Source organism: Megachile rotundata, chromosome 16, assembly GCF_050947335.1.
Source record: "Megachile rotundata isolate GNS110a chromosome 16, iyMegRotu1, whole genome shotgun sequence".
Taxonomy (NCBI): domain Eukaryota; kingdom Metazoa; phylum Arthropoda; class Insecta; order Hymenoptera; family Megachilidae; genus Megachile; species Megachile rotundata.
In genome coordinates, this window is record NC_134998.1 from 6,931,468 (window position 1) to 6,957,372 (window position 25,905).

The 25,905-nt window shown below is 39.5% G+C and overlaps 1 protein-coding gene across 11 annotated transcripts in view; it reads left to right on the forward strand.

The window, feature by feature from the left end:
- heph (polypyrimidine tract-binding protein 1 heph) overlaps window positions 1-25,905 on the forward strand; it is a 483,336-nt gene that overhangs the window by 405,822 nt on the left and 51,609 nt on the right. For all 11 annotated transcript variants that reach the window (XR_013041017.1, XM_076541303.1, XM_076541298.1 and 8 more), the window contains 2 exons: window positions 703-852; window positions 21,740-21,880. Coding sequence is in view for 10 of the 11 variants with exons in the window: in XM_076541303.1 (XP_076397418.1) it covers window positions 703-852; window positions 21,740-21,880 (291 nt within the window). In the remaining variant the exon portion in view is untranslated. The remainder of the gene's footprint in view (window positions 1-702; window positions 853-21,739; window positions 21,881-25,905) is intronic.

The following is a 25,905-nucleotide window of genomic DNA, read 5'->3' on the forward strand; positions in this document are numbered from 1 at the left end:
CAATTCCATATATCCCCATTCCACATATGTCAATTCCTACGTATCCCAATTTCACATATGTCAATTCCCACATATCCCAATTTCACATATGTCAATTCTCACATATCCCAATTTCCACATATCCCAATTCCATATATCCCCATTCCACATATGTCAATTCCCACGTATCCCAATTTCACATATGTCAATTCCCACATATCCCAATTCCACATATCCCAATTCCATATATCCCAATTTCCACATATCCCCATTCCACATATGTCAATTCCCACGTATCCCAATTTCACATATCCCAAATTCCACATATCCCAATTCCCACATATCCCACATTCCACATATGTCAATTCCCACATATCCCAATTTCCACATACCTCAATTTCCACCTATATCCATTCTCACATATCCCAATTTCTACATATGTTAATTCCTACATATCCCAATTCAATGCAAAATGGATTCCTCTCAAAATGTGAGAAGAATTTTGGAATTTGAACATTTTTTATATTTAGAAATTTGAGGACTTTAGCGTTTGGGGATTTTGAGGATTCAAAGATTTGAAGATTTTGAAGGTTTGAATATTTGAAGATTTGGGGATTTGATGTCACAGATCCTTTGTAAAATTACGAATCGGTTATTCATTCAGACAGTTCGAAATTTATCGGTTACCATGATGTTTATTAGGATTATTGATTTCTGTTGCAGGCATTTCTGGAAATGGCGGATGAAAATGCTGCGGCAACGATAGTGAGCTATTATGCGTCGTGTATCGCTCAGCTTCGAGGCAGACCGGTTTACGTGCAGTTCAGTAATCATCGGGAACTGAAAACGGATCAAACGCATGCCAATAATGCGGTAAGTACTATAATTTCGTGAACGTTATTTGCCTAGGACAAGTTGTAGTATCCTTCATGGTTATGAGACATAAATGATTGGTACATAAACAGTATAATCGCTGTATAAAGATAAGCTAGGTAACTTGAGAATCGTGTAGATGATAGGAGTCATTAAGAGAACACAGGAAATGTGGAGACTAACCTAGGACTAACTTGTGAGACAAGGAGTGTACCGTAGTCAACCCACCAGCTGGCGCGAGACCCAGCTGTTCAGACTATCAGAACAGAAAAATGGACGCCTTTTTCGGTATATCGGCTCACACCAATTAGACCAAAAATGACAGTCGGCAAACGTCTCGAGATAGCGCGAATCGCGTCCAGCAGTTATGGTCATTATTCTTATTTGCTGAAATGTAACTGGAAGTGTTCACGGTGGTTAGGTGGAGCGAGTGGCTTCTTTTACTCTGGCTCGACCTACGCGCCAACTCTTGGCTTGTCTACAGTAGAGACTGTGATGATCCAAGGGAACGTAGGGATTCTGGGAAGCTAGGAAATATGTCGATTCCGAGGACTGTGAGAATCTGGGGAATTCGGGAACTGTAGAGAATGTGGGGATGTGGGGACCTGGGGATCCGAGGGACTGTGGACTGTGGAGGTCCTAGCGAACTTGGCACTGGGGACTGAAACTGTGGATATATAGGGAATCTGGGGGTCTGGAACTGTGGAGACTCTGAGGTCCATGGGAACTAAGTATCCTAACCTATAGTTTTCAGGGAATATTGAATGAGAGAATTTAATTCAGATTTAATTTAATTCAGAGCAAACCAATATTCTATTTCCCCCAAAACACGCAGTGATTAATAATCGAAATGAAAGCAGTGTCAGCTATTGGTATGCTGTTTTTTAGTGATACCACGGTATTCATGCATCTCCCAACCGAAATTCGTACTAAAAAATAGAGTCGTACCTTCAAACGACTAAAGAAGAACCCAGACTTTTGAATGCATGAAAAAGCAGCAGCATGATAATTTTTCAGCGAACGCTGAAGAAAGCAGTGGCCGGTTTCCTTTTCGCTTTACTTTCGCTCCTCCATATTCAGTTATTGCGAAGCAGTTCGCGCAATTACTTTTTAACGAGTGGCTCGCTCTACCCTTAATGTTTTTCATAATTCTCCATCTTTCTTTCCTTACTTTTTTTTTTTGAAACGGCTCGGAAAAGTCTGCTCGCGAATTTTTTCTTCTGTGCGGTACATGAATCCCTCGCGACGTTTTCAAAATGAATTTTCGAGGATTCCGAAAACCTTTGATTCTTTCTTGCAATTCGAAAATTTTTAATGTATAGGTATGTTTAAACGATACTGACATTATTTCTTGAAAGAGCTAAAATTTTTATTTGAGGCAATTTTATGAGGAGTTATTGTGTAAGTTTTTAAGAATTTTCACTCGTCAAATCATGACATATAGAATTACTACGCAGCGAATGTCCACGCGTCGAATTATTACGCGGCGAATGTCTACGCGTCGAATTACTACGCGGCGAATGTCCACGCGTCGAATTACTACGCGTCGAATGACCACATATCGAATTACCACGCGTCGAGTACTCAAGCGTCAAATTACCACGCGTCGAATACTCACGCGTCGAATTACCACGTGTCGAATTACCACGCGTCGAATTACTACGCGTCGAATCACCACATATCGAATTACCACGCGTAGAATTACCACGCGTAGAATTACCACGTATCGAATTACCACGCGCCGAATACCCACGTGTTAAATTACCACGCGTCGAATTACCACGCGTCGAATTACTACGCGTCGAATCACCACATATCGAATTACCACGCGTAGAATTACCACGTATCGAATTACCACGCGCCGAATACCCACGTGTTAAATTACCACGCGTCGAATTACTACGCGTCGAATCACCACATATTGAATTGCCACGCGTCGAATCACCACGTATCGAATTACCACGCGCCGAATACCCACGCGTAGAATTACCACGCGTCGAATTACCACGTATCGAATTACCACGCGCCGAATACCCACGTGTTAAATTACCACGCGTCGAATTACTACACTTCGAATCACCACATATCAATGCTGTAGTGTAAGCTTGTTTTGAATAGTGTAATTTTTATTTCATAAAATATATCTTGTTTCAAGAAATAATTTATTGTGGACATAATGAAATTAATGATTTATTATAAACTTAATGATACGTTATACAATTGTATAATGATGCAATGTATAATGATAAGAATAATTTTATTTGAGAAATTGTTTAAGAGCAATACGAGTATACCGAATAGTATTAATTAACGGTATAGATTAGATTACCGCACTGTCACGTACCATTTATTTCAGAAAATTGTTGAAACAATATCTGTTTCGGCTTCGATAGTATTCAGCCGTTTGTGCGAGCGTTCATGCTTCGATTATCGATATCTCCGACAGTGTATCTAGCTCGAAGCGCATAATCGAAGCTTTATGCGACGATGTTCAGACAGTATTCTCGGTGAAAAGCAACGAAAACGTGCTGGTTCCGCTTCGAATCCCAAAACGTTGTTACTCGATGAACGTGATTAATTAACGTGTCCGATTTGTCGACAATTCGAAACTGAATTTGAAGTTGGAATCTCCGTTCTGTTAAGATTTATAGTATTACTGAAGAATTTCCTCGAATTACTTTAAAAGCCAAAAATATAAACGACTCTTTTTTTAAGAAATCGAAATTCAAAAATTAAATTAAAAAATTACTGTCTTGGAAGATTAAGAAATTTTAGGAGACAAATTTAATTATTTCAATAAATACAGCGTGTAATATTAATTGTTAGGTCAATTGAATAATTAGGTATTGATAGTAAATCAGTTTCTCAATTTGATGATGATAAATTTGATAACTATTTAATTAATTTAATTTAATATTTATTTAAAGGGAATAATAGAGTCCCTCCATCAATTAAGTATCAATTATGTTTTGATACTAATTTCATTTCTTAATTTGATGATGATTAATCTGACACCTATTTATTTAATTTGATTTGTTAATTATTTAAACTGTATAGTACAATCATCACTTAAGTAACAATTACGTGTTGACACTAATTCAGTTCCTCAGTCAAGTGATCAATTTTTCAATTAACAATATTATTGATAATCCGCTAACGATCTCTCCACAATGAACATCCAAACCGATTAACGTTTTCTGACAACGAAAGATGATGGTCGACAGGATGTTTTAACTAAACCCGTCAAGTCGATAAACGGTCCGGAAACTCTATTATAATTAACGCGTCCATAATTTATGAACAATCCCCAGAGGCAAGGGAGTCCATCTTCCCCGTGATCCTGTCTCCGTTCTATTCTCTGTTCAGGAGACACTGTCCGTCATGCGAGTTGTCTTTGCAGCTGTTTAGATGTCTCTTGCACGTGTCCCTCTGCTTGTCATCCATCCTATCACTTGACACGTTCCGACCACGTGTCGTTCTAGTTGCTTCACAATGTTAACTTTTACTCGCGTTAATCTCCATAATGAAAACGACCATTTTCTTCGTTTTCATTTACTTAATGGCGTCGCTATTTTTCGACTGCTTATGAGGTTTCATTTCCCTAAGGAGCATTGTACTTCAATTTTGAACAATTTTCATTTCACTATTCTTAACCCTTTGCAATTAATTTTTATTATTTACTTAATGGCGTCGGTATTTTTCGACTGCTTATGGGGTTTCATTTCCCTAAGGAGCATTGTACTTCAATTTTGAACAATTTTCATTTCTCTATTCTTAACCCTTTGCAATTAATTTTTATTATTTACTTAATGGCGTCGCTATTTTTTGTCTGCTTATGGGGTTTCATTTCCCTAAGGAGCATTGTACTTCAATTTTGAACAATTTTCATTTCTTTATTCTTAATCCTTTGCAATTAATTTTAATAACTACTCCTTTATTTACAAATTTCATCAAGAAGGGATTCTCTATATAAAATATATTGCAATCTGGACATGTGACAAGTACATCTTTAATTTATTATAAATAGAAAATATATTCAAGCTTCTATTTATTTGAATTATTTTTAAGATCAAGCAACAGATACATTTTTAATTTATAATAAATAGTAAATATATTCAAGCATCTATTTATTTAAATTATTTTTAAGATCCAAGCAACAAATACATTTTTAATTTATTATAAATAGTAAATATATTTAAGCTTCTATTTATTTGAATTATTTTTAAGATCCAAGCAACAAATACATTTTTAATTTATTATAAATAGTAAATATATTCAAGCATCTATTTATTTGAATTATTTTTAAGATCCAAGAGAAATGTGATGTTGAGGCACACTTGACTCAATGTTAACATTTGTGTAATTTAGGCTAGAGCAGTTAGTGTTAATCTCAATGCAAGTTTCTTTTTTTAGTAACAATTTTTGTAATAATTCTAATTGTTCGTTATTGCAAAATTACTGAACACAGTGCTTTATCTGTTGAGCTATGAATTTTACTTAAACCCTAATTTATTTCATTAATTCATTCAACCTTATTAGACCCATAAACTACATTTAACTCACGCTTGTTCTTTTTGTTCTCCGATTTGTTAACAGTAACAAAACGCCTCTCTTGAAATTCTCTTGAATCGGTTAGCTCAAACGCATTGGTTCAATAACAGCATCAATTGTACTTTCGGTGTGCTGCTCGATTTACTGCCAAACAAATCCACAAACACAACGCGTACAAGCTTCCGTCCGCCATTGTGCTACTTGTTCCGTGCACACGCATTCTTTATCGAAAAACAATTTCAGACTCTTTTCGTCAACATTTTAGAACGCGAATGGGACAATAAAAAACGATGAAGCAGGGTTGTTTTATATACATATGTGTGATGTAAGTAATAGTACTGTAAATATTATTGAATTTTGTAAAAGGCAAAATTTCAGTGAGATTCATTTGTGCAATCATATATTTGAATTCCTAACTTTCCACCGACGAAATTGCAATTTAGCAACAAGTTTAGCTGCTGGAATTAGCGTAGCCAGATTACAATACCAGTTACATGAAGGACCGAAAGCGTGACGTGAATGCAATGTGCAGTTACACAAATTTGGACTTTACAGGCGTGGAAATTTGAAAGTCTTAGAATTTTTAAATTTGGGGATTTTTATGGTCTTGAGTTAGTAGATTTGGGGATTTGAGAATTTGGGAATTTGAGAATTTTGGGAAATTGAGAGTTTGGAAATTTGAGAATTTGGGGATTTGTGAATTTTGGGAAATTGAAAATTTGGGAATTTGAGAAATTTGATATTTGAGAAGTTGGAAACTTGAGAAATTTGAAATTTGAGAATTTGGAAACTTGAAAACTTGGAAACTTGGAAACTTGAGAACTTGGAAACTTGAGAACGTGGAAATTTGAGAACTTGGAAATTTGAGAACGTGGAAACTTGAGAACGTGGAAATTTGAGAACTTGGAAACTTGAGAACATGGAAACTTGAGAACATGGAAATTTGAGAACGTGGAAATTTTAGAACGTGGAAACTTAAGAACGTGGAAATTTGAGAACTTGGAAACTTGAGAACTTGGAAACTTGAGAACGTGGAAACTTGAGAACTTGGAAACTTGAGAACGTGGAAACTTGAGAACGTGGAAATTTGAGAACTTGGAAATTTGAGAACTTGGAAACTTGAGAACGTAGAAATTTGAGAACGTGGAAATTTGAGAACGTAGAAACTTGAGAACTTGAAAGTTATAAAATTTGCGAATCTTCAACCTCCAAACCCTGTCAAAATACAAACCTTCCAAAATTTGTAAATTTAAGAATAAATTAATTTTCAAATTCATATCCTTAATCACCCCAAAAGACAGGAAAGTAGCGCAAAGCATTCTCCGTCCGCTGCATTTATCTAAAAGAAAGTCTTCTCCCTGCGGTACAAAGGACAAAAGAGAAGAATTAGTTGGCGGATGAAATATGGAATCGATCTTGTGCGACGATATCTTCGGTATTTATTTGTATTGTTCTTGCGGCAGCGAGCCAGGCCGAAAGAAATGGCTCGGGGAAGTTTTTATGACAGTTTCCTCGCCGCTATAAAGCGAGGAGGAATTACTTATTAATTGCGAAAGTTTGCTGGTCCGCGGCGGCTCGCGGCAGAAAGGGAGAAATACGAGCTTCCGGTATCTTTTTCCCTGCTTTTAATTGAAAATAGTTTCGGTGCACTTCGGGGAGAGGGAAACTTGGGGTAACAATGGTTTCGTTTCGCGAGTTCGAACAAACTGGGGAAAGTGGTATCTTTTGTTGCGATGATATGGTAAATCTCCGGAACAATTTCTTTTTCTGTAATGAGAAATGCAAAAAGTATTACGTTGGTTATAATCATACCTTTTCATCTGATATACTTGTATAATTCTTACATTAATATAATTAATACATACATTAATATGAAAACAGAAATCGTCAGTTACCGATGTCAACCCATGAGTTGGCGCATGAGCTGTTCAGACTATCAGAATAGAAAAATGGACGCCTTTTTCGGTATATCGGCTCACATCAATTAGACCAAAAATGACAGTCGGCAAACGTCTCGAGATAGCGCGAATCGCGTCCAGCAGTTATGGTCATTATTCTTATTTGCCGAAATGTAACTGGAAGTGTTCACGGTGGTTAGGTGGAGCGAGTGGCTTCTTTTACTCTGGCTCGACCTACGCGCCAACTCCTGGCTTGTCTACAGTAGAGACTGTCATGATCCAAGTGAACGTAGGGATTCTGGGAAGCTAGGAAATATGTCGATTCCGAGGACTGTGAGAATCTGGGGAATTCGGGAACTGTAGAGAATGTGGGGATGTGGGGACCTGGGGATCCGAGGGACTGTGGACTGTGGAGGTCCTAGCGAACTTGGCACTGGAGACTGAAACTGTGGATATATAGGGAATCTGGGGGTCTGGAACTGTGGAGACTCTGGGGACTATGGGAACTTCGGCGCGTGGTAATTCGACGCGTGGTAATTCGACTCATGGTAATTCGATGCGTGGTAATTCGGCTCGTAGGTATTCGACGCGTGGTAATTTGAGGCTTGAGTACTCGACGCGTGGTAATTCGACATGTGGTGATTCGACGCGTGGTAATTCGACATGTGGTGATTCGACGCGTAGTAATTCGATGCGTAGTAATTCGACGCGTGGTAATTCGATGCGTAGTAATTCGACGCGTGGTAATTCGATGCGTGGTAATTCGGCTCGTAGGTATTCGACGCGTGGTAATTTGAGGATTGAGTACTCGACGCGTGGTAATTCGATATGTGGTGATTCGACGCGTAGTAATTCGACGCGTGGTAATTCGATGCGTAGTAATTCGACGCGTGGTAATTCGATTTGTAGTAATTCGACGCGTGGTAATTCGACGCGTGGTAATTTGACGCTTGAGTACTCGACGCGTGGTAATTCGGCGCGTGGTAATTCGATGCGTAGTAATTCGACGCGTGGTAATTCGATGCGTAGTAATTCGACGCGTGGTAATTCGGCGCATGGGCATTCGACGCGTGGTAATTTGACGCTTGAGTACTCGACGCGTGGTAATTCGACGCGTAGTAATTCGACGCGTGGTAATTCAATGCGTAGTAATTCGACGCGTGGTAATTTGGCGCATGGGCATTCGACGCGTGGTAATTTGACGCTTGAGTACTCGACGCGTGGTAATTCGACATGTGGTGATTCGACGCGTAGTAATTCGACTCTGGGGACCATAGGAATCAACAATGCACCATCTCATGGGTTGTCATCTATACATCCCCCAAATTAAAAATCATATATTCACTTCAAGATAATATAATCCAAAAGAGCTATCACAAAAGAAGCTTATTTTCAGCTACTTTTCGAAAGAAGCTTATTTTTTATGATTAAAATACTGTCAACTAGTATCCTGTCATTAATGAATCAATACGAATCAGTTTGATGTGCCTAAAAAATTTTGAACCTAGATAAAAACACTAGAAGTAACTTTTCCTATTCAGGGAACTGATGAACTAACAAATTTACCAAGTTCGTAAACTCATCGTTCATCGATAAGATGCCTGCACGCTTCATAATTCAACATTGTCTGCGAGTTACCCTCGCCTCCTCGTGTCCATAAATTAAGGCATAACTGTTGCGGCAGCCTCTCAAAAATTGAAATACCTGTTCGCATGAAAATTTCCAAGTTCATCGATCGATACCAAGTCAGATCGTCGAACGTCGTTATCGTTAATAAGGATCGTCGTTCAAGGGAGCCGAGTTTCTGGATGGCACGTTGCATCCCGAAGGAGTCTCGGGAGTTGTCAAACTGCCTCCCTGCTGCGGTGATGTGACAACTCACCGAAAACGGACACCGATTCCCCTAGGAGTGCGGAGTTTCCCGGTCTTGAGGGACCGAGAGGAAAATACGAGACGACGATGCTTTTTTTGGGACACTTCCGAAGTGTATTTACGATTCTTGACAGACACTTCGTTTTACATATTGTTATTTGTATTAGATGTGTTACAGTGAATTCATATATGGTTCTTCGTTCATATATGTATATATGTTCATTAGTTACTTTTGACGGGGATAAATAATTAGTCCAATTTCTCCAATTTTTAATTAATCGCATAATTCACTCCGCAAGAAATTCCCCGTTCAAAATGAAACGTAATCACGCGTGGATAGATTCCGTGCTCGAGAATTTCCTGAAATCACTTTTCCCTTGAACGGGTTTCATTCGCGTGGAAATTCTGGCGAATGCCAAGTATTTTCGCCACATAAAGTGCTAGGGAAGAATAAGGGAGAGTGTTGTCCGAAGGGTTTGCGGGGATTTCATCATGCTACAGGATTCCGGGCGATCGATCAAACCATTCCGAATCCCTGGAAGTCTATAACTCTTCAATAAGGAATATCAGTTTCATCCTTTCATTTTATTGATCCGTCCAACAATACAGTAATACTCATACAAATTTTAGTTTTATAGTTTATGGTCAATAAAGAGGAAGGTATTATTATTTTGGACGCAGACTTACTCAATTTAGGGGTGCAGCATTTTTTATTATATGCTAGGATCATATTATAGTCATACGTTGTATTACTACGTTTTAAATTAGTATGAAGTTAGTTAGGTGCGCAGAGCTACTGCGCAGCGTAGCAGTATGCGCATAGCTACTGTGCAGCGTAGCGCCACGCGCACGATTACTGCGTATCGCACCGCCACGCGCACGGTTACTGCGCATTGCACTACCACACGTCGAATACCCACACATCGAATTACCACGCGTTGAATACCCACGCGTCGAATTTCTACTCGTCGAATCACCACATATCGATTTACCACGCGTCGAATACCCACGCGTGGAGTTACCACGCGTCGAATACCCATGCGTGGAATTACCACGCGTCGAATACCTACGCGTCGAATACCCATGCGTCGAATACCCCACGCGTCGAATTATCACGCGTCGAATTATCACGCGTCGAATTACCACGCGTCGAATACCCACGCGTCGAATCACCACATATCGAATTACCACGCGTCGAATACCCACGCGTGGAGTTACCACGCGTCGAATACCCACGCGTCTAATACCCATGCGTGGAATTACCACGCGTTGAATACCTACGCGTCGAATACCCATGCGTCGAATACCCCACGCGTCGAATTACCACGCGTTGAATACCCACGCGTCGAATCACCACATATCGAATTACCATGCGTCGAATACCCACGCGTGGAGTTACCACGCGTCGAATACCTATGCGTCGAATTACCACGCGTCGAATACCCACGCGTCAAATACCCATGCGTGGAATTACCACGCGTCGAATACCCACGCGTCGAATACCCATGCGTGGAATTTCCACGCGTCGAATACCTACGCGTCGAATACCTACGCGTCGAATACCCATGCGTCCAATACCCACGCGTCGAATTACCACGCGTCGAATTACCACGCGTTGAATTACCACGTGCCGAATTACTACGCGTCGAATTCCTACGCGTCGAATCACCCTGTATCAAATAACCACGCGTCGAATCACCTCGTATCGAATAACGTGTCAAATCACCACCCGTCAAACTTCCCATCCTTGCAAATAGAGATCCTAACCCTTAAATCCCCCATAACCCCTCACATTCTTCTAAATCAATTCCCAAGCTCCACTTAACCCCGTAAGATTTGTGTTTTTTTAATCTAAGACGACTACAAATCTCTTTCCATCTTGATTCAAGAGCGTTTTAACGGGCGCGGATAAAGATGGTTTGATTTCCCGGCGTGAATCCACCCCCGCATCAGGGGTCGAATGATTTCTCGCTGAACATCTCGGCTGACAAACGATGCCCGGAAAGCAATCGCCGTGAAAGCCTTGCTCTGTTGCTTGCATGCACGTGCTCCTCTCTTATCTGCTTTTAAGAGACCTTTCTGAGGGGAAGGTTTTTTATAATGTTGCTGCAGCTTGACAGAGGGAGTATTTCATGGTTTTACCGTGCGACAGGGGTTACGTCTGTTTTCGAGGAGTTTGCAGGAAACGTGGACAATTTTTAGTTCGCTACGACTTCCCGCCTTCGAAGTTTTATTTCTTTCTTTGGAAGGTAATCGAAGAAATGAATTTTTGGTTTGAAGGAGAGTTATGAGCTGCACCAAATTTTTCATTCAATTTCAAACTTTTTATTTTAAGATCTTTTATGTTTGTGAAACTTCATCTATCTTTCTAGAGGGAGAATGATCTTTTGAAATAGAAAATAAATTTTCTCTTGTTTTACTTAAATGGTTTTAAGCTTCGCTTCTAAAACTTTTGTTTGAATTTTTTTTGTTCATTTTCTGACTGCACCTGGCATTTTACATCCACTCCGTTGTAATTTCTTTCTGCCTGACTTCTTGGCCCGGGTTCGTTTCTAGACCCGTAAAGAGTTTCGTGTCGCAATCTGGAGGTCTTACTCAAGATTAAAAGGCATTTTTACGCGGTTAATCCACCCTCGTTTCCCGTTAACTGGTCATTTCGAATAATTTAGATACTAGTCTAACTACCACTTTTACTCCGCTGTTTCTCCTCCTTATCCTTCTTTATTTGTCCGCTGAAATTGAACCTGATTCGATTAGTTTTGAACGCTTCCTTCCAACTGTTTCGTATCCCCGTTTCAACGAACGTACATTGATTCTTCTCGTATCTTCGCACATAGCTTTCAATTTAGATTTTTTTTCATTTTCCTCGGAATTTCACCTAGGTTGCACGAAGGAAATTATGGTGTTATAAATCGTTATATTCCGTGCTCCATAAGTCATCTTGAAGAAAAGCACTTAATTTTTCAATCAACTAACACGGTATAAAACTGCACTAAATTTAATGTCCCAGGTGCACGATATGTAAACTGCAGCTGTAAAAATTTAACGAAGCCGCTGTTTCCTTGTAAATTTATCGCGCGTAAAGGGCTGATCATTCAATATGATTTTGTACATACATTGAGATTGGTAAAAAATTGTTACTTAACATCAATTAATTTATTAATAATAATTTTATGGAAGATTGATCGAGGAATTTATTGGATTGAATTATTCAAAAGTTTAAAATTTAGGACGTTATCGAGGCATTTTTTGTAGGTCACGCGTTATATTGCCACGCGTTGTATGGTCAGGTGAGGTCCTATCATGCTTTGTATCATCGCGTGTCGAATTATTATATATCAAACTACTACGTGTCGAATTACTGGAAATTGAATTATTATATGTTGATACAACAGGTATCAAATTACCACGCTACCTATTATAGCGTATTGGGTTACTTATGTTGCATTATTGTGTATCGTGTTACCACGCGTCCAATTACCACGCTCCGGTGTACCACGTATTTCATTACCACGCGCCGGTGTATCACGTATCGAATTACCACGCGTCCGAATACCACGTATTGAATTACCACGCGCCGGTGTATCACGTATCAAATTACCACGCGACCAAGTTCCACGCATTGAACTACCACGCGCCGGTATACCACGTATCGAATTACCACGCGCCGATGTTCCACGTGTCGAATTACCACGCGACCAAGTTCCACGCATTAAATTACCACGCGCTAGAATACCACGTATCGAATTACCACGCACTGATGTTCCACGTATCGAATTACCACGCGCCCTAAATACTACGTATCGAATTATCACGCGCCGATGTTCCACGTGTCGAATTACCACGCGCCCCAAAATACCACGTATTGAATTACCACGCGCCGGTGTATCACGTATCGAATTACCACGCGACCAAGTTCCACGCATTAAATTACCACGCCCCGGTATACCACATATTGAATTACCACACGTCCGAATACCACGCGCCAGAACACCACGTATCGAATTACCACGCGCCGATGTTCCACGCATCGAATTACCACGCGCCTAATTACTACGTGTCGAATTACCACGCATCGAATCTCCACACGTAGAACTCATCAAGCTTGATACTATAACGCACCGAACCATGTGCCATACCACGTTATGATCCCCAACTAATTCCAATATCACTCACCTTCATAAAGCAGTACTAGTGAATAATAAATAATGCTATAATATAACAATAACTTAAATGAAGTTAAACCCTCTATAATCCCTAATAATATAACCCATCATTATCTTCTAAGACTTGACTAATTATAAGAGTAGTACTAGAATGAATTCGTTTGACGATCAATCGAATATCAATTGATTATCAATTGAAAGGCACCTATCACCGCGTTTCTGCTTTTCCTCCAGCACGTCGCTCCATTGCTTCCTTTTTCCAGGACTCAAAGAGGTCAGGGAAGACCGTACTCGAAGCGGTGGTCGCCGCTGGTGTAAAGTAGAATTATGTCACGGCTTTACGCGGATACTTTTTATGGGGTTTCGTTGGGCCTCTAAAGGCTACCGAAACTTTTCCTTCTCCTGGCTAAAGCCATTAGCTCCTCTCGTATATTCTCGCACAAAGGCAGCCTTGCTTCGCAGCCTCTCAAAAGGTATTGGGAAACAGGTGTCTGAGCTGAAGTTTGCGGCCTGTCACGGGAAAGAATTCTTCAGGATGTGGAAGTGCGTCAAACGGGTGTCGTTCTTTGAACCTTTTGTCAGACATTTTGATTAACACTTTGAGAGTCTTATCTTCACGCGTGTCTGACAGTGTCAGTATTTGTAGTTTTAAATCGCAAGAAAATTAATATTGTATGACAACTTTGTTGGATTTTATTTCAAATTTTGAAGTATTGCTACAGTTGGAGTCGACGTACGTTCTTTTAAATGGACAAATTAATTTGGTGAGTTATGAGAAGTGATTTCTTCCTTAAACGAAGCAGATATTTTGCAAAAGGCAGGTATTTTATAAAAATGAGCGAGGAATTTTTCCTGACATTTCACAGCGTCCCATGCTGTGCTTTCAAGTTGACCTTTGACATAAACCCTTCCACAACGAATCGAATTCCACAGATACGGAATACACTGTCGTGTCACGATTTGACAAAAACGATATTTAAGTTTCCTGTTTCTCGGATTGAAATCGGCGAACACGATGCATCATCATCACCCGGCTGAAATCCAAACACGAGCCGGCTCTTTCGCCATTTTGTCGCGCTCTTTCCACCCCCGTGGTGTTCCATTTTCCAGCCACGATTCGCACGTTATCCATTTTACTCATATTTCATCTGGCTGCATGGCAAAGAGGGAAATGGAGTAAGGGGGGGAAAAGAAAAATCGAACCGGTGTTGCGAATCTGAAACGTCCTCGTCTTTGCACTCAAAAATTGCCTCCGCCATTTTGTTTCTAACATCGCTACTTCCGCTTCAGTGTACACTAAAAATAAAATAAATTGTATGAATAATTTCAGTATCGTTGCAAATATTGCAGTACGTATTATTCGGTTAATTTTCCAGTAACGTACGAACGTCTCGTTGCACCCTGAGCTTCCAGGATTCCTGCAGCAATTATTCTTCGATTCCTCCGCAGACATCTCGAGCGGATACAGGATGCTCGCTCGTTTCGCAAACAAATCGCAGGACCATGTTGCTGGTGGCAGCTCGAGCAGACGCAATTTTCCACGGCCCCTTGGCTGCCAGCGTTAATTCTTAATTTCTTCATTTTCTTTCTTGCCTCGTGCACCCAAACGATCGTTGAAATATTTCGGATTCGACGAATAAATGCCGAGTGGCCGGTTACCAACTCGGGGTAAATTGAACGGGGAATTGAAGCACTCTTTAGCTCCGCCATTTTTTTTCCTGCCTGCGACTTGATTTGGCTGAGAGTTCCGGCAAGAATTCTCCAAACAGGATTAAGAACCCCAATTTTCTTTCTTCGTTTCAGATCATATTTTGTAACGTCTGAGAAATTTTTTGGTGGAGAGTTACTTGTAAAATTGCGTTACATTATAAAGGAATTTTTAGGATTTCGGTAGTGGCATTGCAATTGTTTTGAGCTGATGGCAGGCTGTAAGATGTTTGAATGATTAATGTTTGAATTACCACGTATTGAATTACCACGCATCGTACTACCACGTATCGAATTACCACGCGTCAAATTACCACGCATCGAATTACCACGCGCCGAATACCCACGCGTCGAATTACCACGCGTCGAATACCCACGCGTAGAATTATCACGCGTCAAATTACCACGTATCGAATTACCAAGCGCCGAATACCCACGCGTCGAATTAGCACGCGTCGAATTACCAAGCGCCGAATACCCACGCGTTGAATTACCACGCGTCGAATTACCACGCGTCAAATTACCACGCGTCAAATTACCACGCATCGAATTACCACGCACCGAATACCCACGCATCAAATTACCACGCGTCGAATTACCACGCGTCAAATTACCACGCGCCGAATTCCTACGCGTCGAATACCCACGCGTAGAATTACCACGCGTCAAATTACCACGTATCGAATTACCAAGCGCCGAATACCCACGCGTCGAATTACCACGCGTCGAATACCCACGCGTAGAATTACCACGCGTCAAATTACCACGTATCGAATTACCAAGCGCCGAATACCCACGCGTCGAATTACCACGCGTCGAATACCCACGCGTAGAATTACCACGCGTCAAATTACCACGTATCGAATTACCAAGCGCCGAATACCCACGCGTCGAATTACCACGCGCCGAATACCCACGCGTAGAATTACCACGCGTCAAATTACCACGTATCGAATTACCATGCGCCGAATACCCACGCGTAGAATTACCACGTATCGAATTACTACGCGCCGAATACCCACGCGTCGAATTTACCACGCGCCGAATGCCCACGCGTAGAATTACCACGCGTCAAATTACCACGTATCGAATTACCACGCGCCGTATTTTATAATTCCTTGGTTTCTCAACAAGTTAAAAACAGTCAGTCTTCACTTGTTGAAAGTTTTCCAAAATGGTTACCGTCAAAGATGTCGTCATAACTAACGAATTTATAGTATTTCTGTCAGGCACTGTTTAGGTTTGGCGACAAGGTGTAAGACATTTGAACGAAGGGGTTGAAAATCGAGGACACGTCTCGACCCGGGTCGTTATTTATTATCGTTGCTTTTATTATTACGAGCACGTTCTGTTTCGAAAGAACCGCATCCCTGTGAAAGAAGGGTGGTAGGGCGGGTGGTCGGTTTCCGGCAAAATGTATATTTAACCGGAAAGAGCAGAGAGGGTTGCTCTCGGGGTGTTTACCACGCGGTCGAGCGTCAGAACGTTAAAACGCGTTGTCACGAATGTGGATCATGAGGTCACTCGACGAAGCTGCTTTTTGTTTCGTTACTTGTGCGCAACATGGCGAATAAAATAACGTGACGTGGACTTGCTCGATGTTTTCCGTTCGGTTAATACCAAGGAATCTCTTGTGAATTCGATAAATATGTTCTGATACTCTTAGTTTTGATACTCTTTTTAGGACAGTTTTCGTTTGACGTTCATTTGCTGAATTTTTTAAATTTAAAAGTATATTTCACGGTAATCTTTTTCGCGTTTCTGTTATTTTATCTATATGCCTTCAGCAATTTTTATCGGGTTCGGATGTCAAGGATCTGAACGTTTTTTCAAATTTGATCTTCATTCCTGTCTCATATTTCTTCACGCTCGACGTACCGTGAATCTTGCTTTTGCCTTTTCCATATACCTCTTCCTATTTTAACGTGTTCCTATATTTTCTAAATCCTCGATTTCTCTTCATTGCTACCTTCTCCACATCCCTTACGTCTCCATGCTTTACGGCTCTCATTGATTCTTATCGCGTTTGTATTTCATACGTTTATTTTGTATCGTTCCTTTCATCCAGTCAAAACCTTCATTTTATTCGTCATGAAATAATCGTCAAATTAGATTAAATTGAATTATGGTACTGAGTTATGGCAACTTGATAAATATTTGTACATTGACTTTGAGGTTGCTTTCCGAGAACTATGGGCTCTGTGACAATGAAATTTCACGAAATCAACATGTAAGCTCGAGTGTTTTGTGACCCAGTGTAGAAGCAGGAGGCAACAAGTAGAGGAAGCTTATGGTAATGTTCCCGTCCGAGCACTTATGGTTAGTTGGAGGGTTGAAGCCATCAGAAGGGGATAGAAACTACCCCTTGGAGTAGTTATTTCGCCTGTTAAAAGCTGCTTCAGGCAAGTGCATAGTCAAAGTAACGATCTCGACTCGGTCCTTCGCCGAAGCAATCTTACTTGGATTACTTTGAGTCGCAACCTCGACTGATGTCTCTCTCTCTTTTTATTTCTCTATCTTTTCTTACCACTCGCTGACTCTGAAGTGTCTTTCAAAATCTTCAGCTTTTAACTTCGAAAATTTTTGTTAATTTCTTTGACATATGAACAAAAAAATTCAGTTTGAAATATTTTTTTTTTTTTTCAAAAAATAAAAGCTTTAGATATTGACTTGTTTTTTTATGATTGTATAAAAATTAAGTCTGATACGTTATTTTCCTGGCGTATTTTATAAAATTTAAATATCAAGTTTGAGAAGATTCCTCGAGCAATTTAGGGAGAATCGCCGTAGGAAATGTTGTGTAATAGACGTGCGCGATGTCTAGTGAAATTTCTGAGTTTAGGGAAATTTATAATTCGACGAAACGCGATAGTCACGACCGAGCAGCTCTGAAACTTTTAACCCGATCTCGCGCAACTTTCCAACGGATATTCGCGTTTTTCATGACGCTGTTAAAACGCTCTGCGCATCAAAATTGAGTTGTCATGGTTTTCCCTCTCCTTTTTCAACGGAAACTTGCCTATCTGACACTTGCTAACGAAACATGAAAAGTCTGACAGTAATTGATGAATGTATGATTAAGGTATCACAAAATGGCGGGTGTCACTTTACCTCAAAACAGAAAATGGCTGCCCAAACATTTTTAATAGACAATCTGATCGTCTATTGTAATAACAATTACTTGCAAATGAGATCTGAAATAATTTTTTTCTGCTAAAAATCACGTTCTGAATTAATTTTGAGCTTTAGAATTTATTTTCAAACAGAAGATTCACAGGCATTCATGTCGAACTGCAAAGCAAATTAAAATTGTAATTTTGTAAATAAAATTGTACGTAAAATTTTTCTGTTCTCACAGTTTATTTCTTAAAGCTGTTCCTAAAGTTAGAGATTGAAAGAAATTCTCGGGCTTCCGATATGCCCCTGCCAATTAGCAGCTCATAAAGATCTCTCGCACACCATAAATTCCAGCTCCCACTCTGTTCAGGGGAAAGTCGTACATTTGACCTGAAGACGTGAAAATCGGAAGAATGTACTGCAGAAACGAGAGACGCTCTTTCGTAGTACATAATTTTCTTTCAAATGATAATTTATAGCGAGTCACGTGACACGGAAAGCGTTAAACTCGCTTCTAAATAACAATTTTTCAAAGTAGCATTGAAAGCGAGCGCTCCAGATGGAATAATAAAATGAAAAGAAAACGGAAACGTTCCTTCTGTTCGAGATGCTTCAAAGGACGCTCTTCTCGTCACTCGGCAAGATGCAGATGGTTTAATTATGCTGAATGTCGATAATAAAGTCGCCAGCTGCGAGCAACCCGTGGTAAGGCTCAATTAAAGTTGTACCTTAATTTCCCGGGCACGAGGTAGAAGGGGCAGATAAGAAGATCGTGACGAGTGAATGAAACGTGAAACAGGGACGGAGATTGGCGAAATAAAAAGAGACAAATAAACCGAACAGAAACTTAAATTCACGGAAATTCAGAAATTAAAGAGACGTTGAATCGTAGAGAGTCAAATAGCTTACATAATTGATTTCAATAGTTCTCATTATGAGAACAGATGTTTAAGAATTTTGTTAAATAACTTTAATTGTACTGTATCTGTGGAGATACTTTTCTAGTTGCAATTTAAATACGCAGGTATATTTTTTAAGATTCAGCTACAAATTTATTATAAGCGCCATTTTGTGATAGTTTTATGTTCTTGAGTTTTATTTGACTTTGTATGCTTACAAGTTAGTAACAGTTCAGTCTAACTGATAGTCAGCCATTGTGTATTAAAGACACCAGCAGACGCCATTTTGTTTGAGCCACGACTCAAATGGATGTCCTATAAATATCATTTCGAAGTTCATATTGTGATATTTTTAAATTATATCTGACTTCATTTGCTTACAAGTTAGTGATAGTTCATTTTAACTGATAGTCAGCCATTTTGTATTAAAGACACCATTGGACGCCATTTTGTTTGAGCCACGACTCAAATGGCTGCCCTATAAATATCATTTCGAAGTTCATATTGTGATATTTTTAAATTATATCTGACTTCATATGCTTACAAGTTAGTAATAGTTCTATTTTAACTGATAGTCAGCCATTTTGTATTAAAGACATCAGCAGACGCCATTTTGTTTAAGCCACGACTCAAATGGATGTCCTATAAATATCATTTCGAAGTTCATATTGTAATATTTTTAAATTATATCTGCCTTCATATGCTTACAAGTTAGTAATAGTTCAATCTAACTGATAGTCAGCCATTTTGTATTAAAGACACCATTGGACGCCATTTTGTTTAAGCCACAATTCAAATGGATGTCCTATAAATATCATTTCGAAGTCCATATTGTGATATTTTTAAATTATATCTAACTTCATATGCTTACAAGTTAGTGATAGTTCATTTTAACTGACAGTCAGCCATTTTGTATTAAAGACACCATTGGACGCCATTTTGTTTGAGCCACGACTCAAATGGATGTCCTATAAATATCATTTCAAAGTTCATACACTAATATTTTTAAATTATATCTGACTTCATATGCTTACAAGTTAGTGATAGTTCAGTCTAACTGATAGTCAGCCATTTTGTATTAAAGACATCAGCAGACGCCATTTTGTTTAAGCCACGACTCTAATGGATGTCCTATAAATATCATTTCGAAGTTCATATTGTGATATTTTTAAATTATATCTGACTTCATATGCTTACAAGTTAGTAATAGTACATTTTAACTGATAGTCAGCCATTTTGTATTAAAGACACCATTGGACGCCATTTTGTTTGAGCCACAATTCAAATGGATGCCCTATAAATATCATTTCGAAGTTCATACACTAATATTTTTAAATTATATCTGACTTCATATGTTTGCAGATTAACAATTGTTCACAGCAACTGACAGTCGGCCATTTTGTACTAGAAACGCCTATAGACGCCATTTTGTGTCCGCCTCGCTTAAAATGGCCGCGCTATAGCACTCCAAAGTTCATAAAACCGATTGAATATTTCCGATTTTGCAAATCTAACGTATCATACAAGGTTCAGAGTGACTTTTTTTGCAAAAGTATCGCTCAGAAGTGGTGAAAACGTTTCTCACGGAGCTGGATCGATTTCTTGAGCATCGTTCCGGCGAGCTAACTCAGTAACAAGTTCCTCTTTCACGGGACTTCCGGTGGCGTCGAGCTACCAGGCTGCGTTTTAATCTCCATCGAAAATCTAATGTGCCGCATTTCTTTAGCATTTTATGGTAATCGCTGTGAAGTTTACCCTGACAGTTTGCTCTGCAGCGACAGCTGATGACAACGATAGGGTTGCTCCCCGTTGATGACTTCCGTAAACACGCCTGATTTTCTCTGTGGAAGGGAAAACCTTAAATACTGTGTTATTTAAATTATATTAAACATTGTTGGTGTTACGAGACTAGTCTTATTACTACTGTGTTTAATTCTCCCTGTTACATTTAACCTCTTAGGTACTTTAGGTACCTAAGAGCACTAGTGGTACCGCCTCTCTGTCCTATAGTGCCCCTCGCGAATGTCATCACATAGTGGCTCTACCGGCTCACCCTATTTTAATTGAATGACCACATATTTTGACTCGCACTTTTTCACCACGTTTTAGAAGAGTATCCACAAAAGTACATGACACGTAAATAAAAGGTAGCGCCAAGTTCAGGCACCATGAGCACCTCCGCACTAATACACGATATGGAAACATTTGGAAATGACATATTTTCTGAATTTTCCAAAAAGTAAATTATCAAAGTTAAAGTATATCATATCTTTGGAAAAAATTTAATCATGAAAAACTTCGTTCCAATGTACTCGCGACAGCATTGTCACACAATGTAGTGCTACGAGGTAACCTTGCCTTATGATTTATTTGTCGGGTCAGTCAGAACTGATCGGACAATATCAAGGAACGGAGAATATTTTTATATTCAGCGAATCTTGATTATGTAGATTGTAATTGGATTTGAACTCCAAATTCGGGGTGCGTCATGTGCGTCACGTGTCAGACAGTAGGGTTAAGCCTGTAATTGCGAATGAACGTCTGAATAAGAACATGTCGCTAGAACAGCATTGTAGTGCAGTGTAATTCGAATATTTTTAACCAATTTCGATCGAAGACCAAATAAGATTTCTTATCAGACTCGACTAACTTTCTTCCTGTTTTCTCGCTGTTACAGAACTCGAACAACCAAGTCGCACTTCCGGGACAAAACCAGGTAGCACAGACGCAAGCAGAGACCCAGGGTGGTCCCAATACGGTTCTCAGAGTCATCGTCGAACAGATGGTTTACCCAATTTCCTTGGACGTGCTCTATCAGGTGAGTTATGACTTCTGGTTCCTATCTGTCGAACGATTTATCGTCAACTTAGTCCTACTACGATTTCGTATTAATCGTGATAATTGATCACCTTGTCCACATTTATCGATGATGATACATTTCACTCCATCGTAAGATACTCAAACGACTTTGAACTAGTTTTTAATTTACTTGTAGCAGAGTAAAATGAAGTAGAAGGTTCATTACATAGCTGCCATTTTGAAGTTCATATTGTGGTAGTTTTAAGTTATGTCTGACTTGAAATGTTTTTGTAAACTGATAATTCACAGTCAGCCATTTTGTAGTGAGAACACCAATGGACCGCCATTTTGTATGAGTCTGCCTTTAAATGCATGTACTATAGGTATTTTGTTGCTAATTTGATTATGTGACATACCACATGTGATAGAAGTGACAACATAAGTACATTGATTAAAGTAATTTTTTAAATTATTACCAGAGCGATTATGCAGTAATTTTCATTGGATCATCTCTAAGTCATAAATGCTATTTAATGATACCTTTGTGCCGCGAAATTATATTTGACTGTACGCGAACCATGCAGAATATTAATATTCATAAATATTATTGAAATTGACAATTAAATAAATCCTTCCATTCATTTAAAACTCTATCGAAATAAATTATTGTTATTCGCAAAATCATTTTCATCCTGGAAATTTAGCTGCAATTTAAAGAGAACCGTGATACGAGGGGGTGGAGTAGCCAGAGGGTTGTATTCAAAAGCAAAAATCGTCGAAAATCGCCGGGAATGATGTGGGAGATGAGAAATTAATCGGATTTCGGGGTTGTTCCCGAATTCGATTCTCGATTAATCGGATATTTCCTCCGATATCCTTCGTGGATTACGATCTGCAAGGGTTGCGGCATATTTCCCCGAGATTTTTCACCCCTGTAGTCCTGAACGCGTTTTCGTTAATGGAATATTAAACAATACCCGATTAAATATTTATCAAAATTTCTGTTTCAGTGATAATCTTTTATTCTCCATAAATTCTTTTATATTTTATTGCTTGCATACCTTAGAATAATCCTTATTTTTCATGGTAAATCAACTATTCTTCCCAATTAAAAATCAGTGACGGGAGGAAACGTGTTAAATTTTGGGGTATTATGTTTTGATGCGTTGATTTTTCGACGTATTGTAATTGGGCATGAAGTAATTCGACATATGGTAATTCTACGCGTTCGTAACTCGATACGGTGGTAATTTGATACGTAGTAATTTAATACATAGTAATTCTGCGCGTGGTAACTCGAGACGTGGTAATTGGATGCGTAGTAATTCAATACATAGTAATTCTGCACGTGGTAACTCGAGACGTGGTAATTTGATACGTAGTAATTCGATGCATAGTACTTCTACGCGTGGTAACTCAATACGTGGTAATTCGATACGTGGTAATTCGATACATGGTAATTCGACACGTGGTGATTCGACGCGTGGTAACTGGACACCTGGTAATTCGATACATAGTAGTCCGACACATTGAATATCCTACGCGTTGTAATTCGATACTTTCAATTCTCCAAACGTTGTAATTCGTTGCGTTGAATTTCCCACGTGTTGTAATTCGATGCGTTGAATTTCTTACGCGTTGTAATTCAATGCATTGAATTTTCCACGAGTTGTAATTCGATGCATTGAATTTTTTACGCGTTGTAATTTGATGCATTGAATTTCTCACGCGTTGTAATTCGATGCGTTGAATTTCTCACGCGTTGAATTTCCCACGCGTTGTAATTCGATGCGTTGAATTTCTCACGCGTTGTAATTCGATGCGTTGAATTTTCCACGCGTCGTAATTTGATGCATTGAATTTTCCACGCGTTGTAATTCGATGCGTTGAATTTCCTACGCGTTGTAATTTGATGCGTTGAATTTCCCACGCGTTGTAATTCGATGCGTTGAATTTCCTACGCGTTTTAATTTGATGCGTTGAATTTCTCACGCGTTGAATTTCCCACGCGTTGTAATTCGATGCATTGAATTTCCCACGCGTTGTAATTTGATGCATTGAATTTCTCACGCGTTGTAATTCGATGCGTTGAATTTCTCACGCGTTGAATTTCCCACGCGTTGTAATTCGATGCGTTGAATTTCTCACGCGTTGTAATTTGATGCATTGAATTTTCCACGCGTTGTAATTCGATGCATTGAATTTCTCACGCGTTGTAATTCGATGCGTTGAATTTCTCACACGTTGAATTTCCCACGTGTTGTAATTCGATGCATTATATTTCCCACGCGTTGTAATTCGATGCGTTGAATTTCTCACGCGTTGTAATTCGATGCGTTGAATTTTCCACGCGTCGTAATTTGATGCGTTGAATTTCCCACGCGTTGTAATTCGATGCATTGAATTTCCCACGCGTTGTAATTCGATGCATTGAATTTCCCACGCGTTGTAATTCGATGCATTGAATTTCCCACGCGTTGTAATTCGATGCGTTGAATTTCCCACGCATTGTAATTCGATGCGTTGAATTTCTCACGCGTTGTAATTCGATGCGTTGAATTTCTCACGCGTTGAATTTCCCACGCGTTGTAATTCGATGCGTTGAATTTCTCACGCGTTGTAATCCGCCGCGTTGAATTTTACACGCGTTGTAATCCGCCGCGTTGAGTCTTATCGCACTGTGCTTCATTACTTTGAATTTTACCACATATTATAATGCAACACACTAGTTTGTTGAGTTCCGAAACATCCTACCTTCCCGTAGTACATCACCGCGTCATAGATGCCATAAAACTGATTAAAAACATCGTTCCATCATGTCACTATGACCTTTTCACCCAACCCCTGCGTCGAGCATTTAACAAAGGAATAAAAACCGTTTACTAAAAGTTTAGTATCCATCGATGTATTACCGAAATTAAGATTGTAGAAAATCGTCCGAAATCCCCGCGCAAATCATCTTCACGAAGAAGAAACTCGTAACTCGAGGGAAGTAAAGAGGGTAAAAGGAAATCGCACGCTTCACGACATACTTTCCATTTTTCGGTGCATCGCGAAGAAAATAAAAAGAGAGCCATCTTTTCATTCGAATCGCACGGAAAACAGGTTCCCTTAAAAGCCACCCACTTTTAAGTGCATTCACGACGAAAAAGGGAATATTTAGCATACGTCACGTATGAAAACACAGTACATTCAGGCAGAGAAAGAAGACCTTGTTTCCGGGATCGTGGCACTTGACGATGGCGCGCATTATTCCGGTTAAAAATGCATGGACCACTCATCTCGGACCGGAAGTTCCAGGGTTATCCTGTTATCCTGTTCCAAAGATAGTTCTACTTAATGAAAGCCACTGTCGCGACTCTTTTGTCTCCTTTCATGGCTGGCTTCTTTCATGTACAGAATCGTGTCAAATGTACCGATGTCTTCCCATAAATTGGCGCGTGATTTCAGAAGACCTAACGATGTTAGATTTGTAGAAATAATGATTGTACTGTAGACAACCCAGGAGTTGATGCATGAGCCACGAGTTTAGAGCTCACACATGTGACAAGAGTAATTTTTAAATATTGGTTTAAAAGATTGAAATATTTAAAAGCTAGATATAAAGTTCGGGAATTACACAACTAATAAAATCTGAAGCATAACGACAGAGGAGAACGTTAGAATAATAGCGACCACGATAATCCAGGTAATTTTAATCGACTCGTTAATCGACCGTTTCATCCAGCGTAATTAATCGTCCGCGGAATCAGCTTCTGCTGCGAGCGTGCCGACCACCGAATTAATTCAATAATAACGCGTAATTCCGCCTGTAATTGCGACTCGCACACCCGTAAATATGTAATTCGATCAAGGACCATTTCCTTATTGCGAATTTGTAATGCAAAATCCTAATGAAGATGCAGTGAATCGTAACAACGCGTGCGGTCACCCGTTTCAACGGTTTCGCATTAAACACTTGGCTTTGGTAATGTTGAATAACAATTGGACACCGATCACGTCAAACTTTATACGACATTTACTTACTGGAAATTTATATGGTAG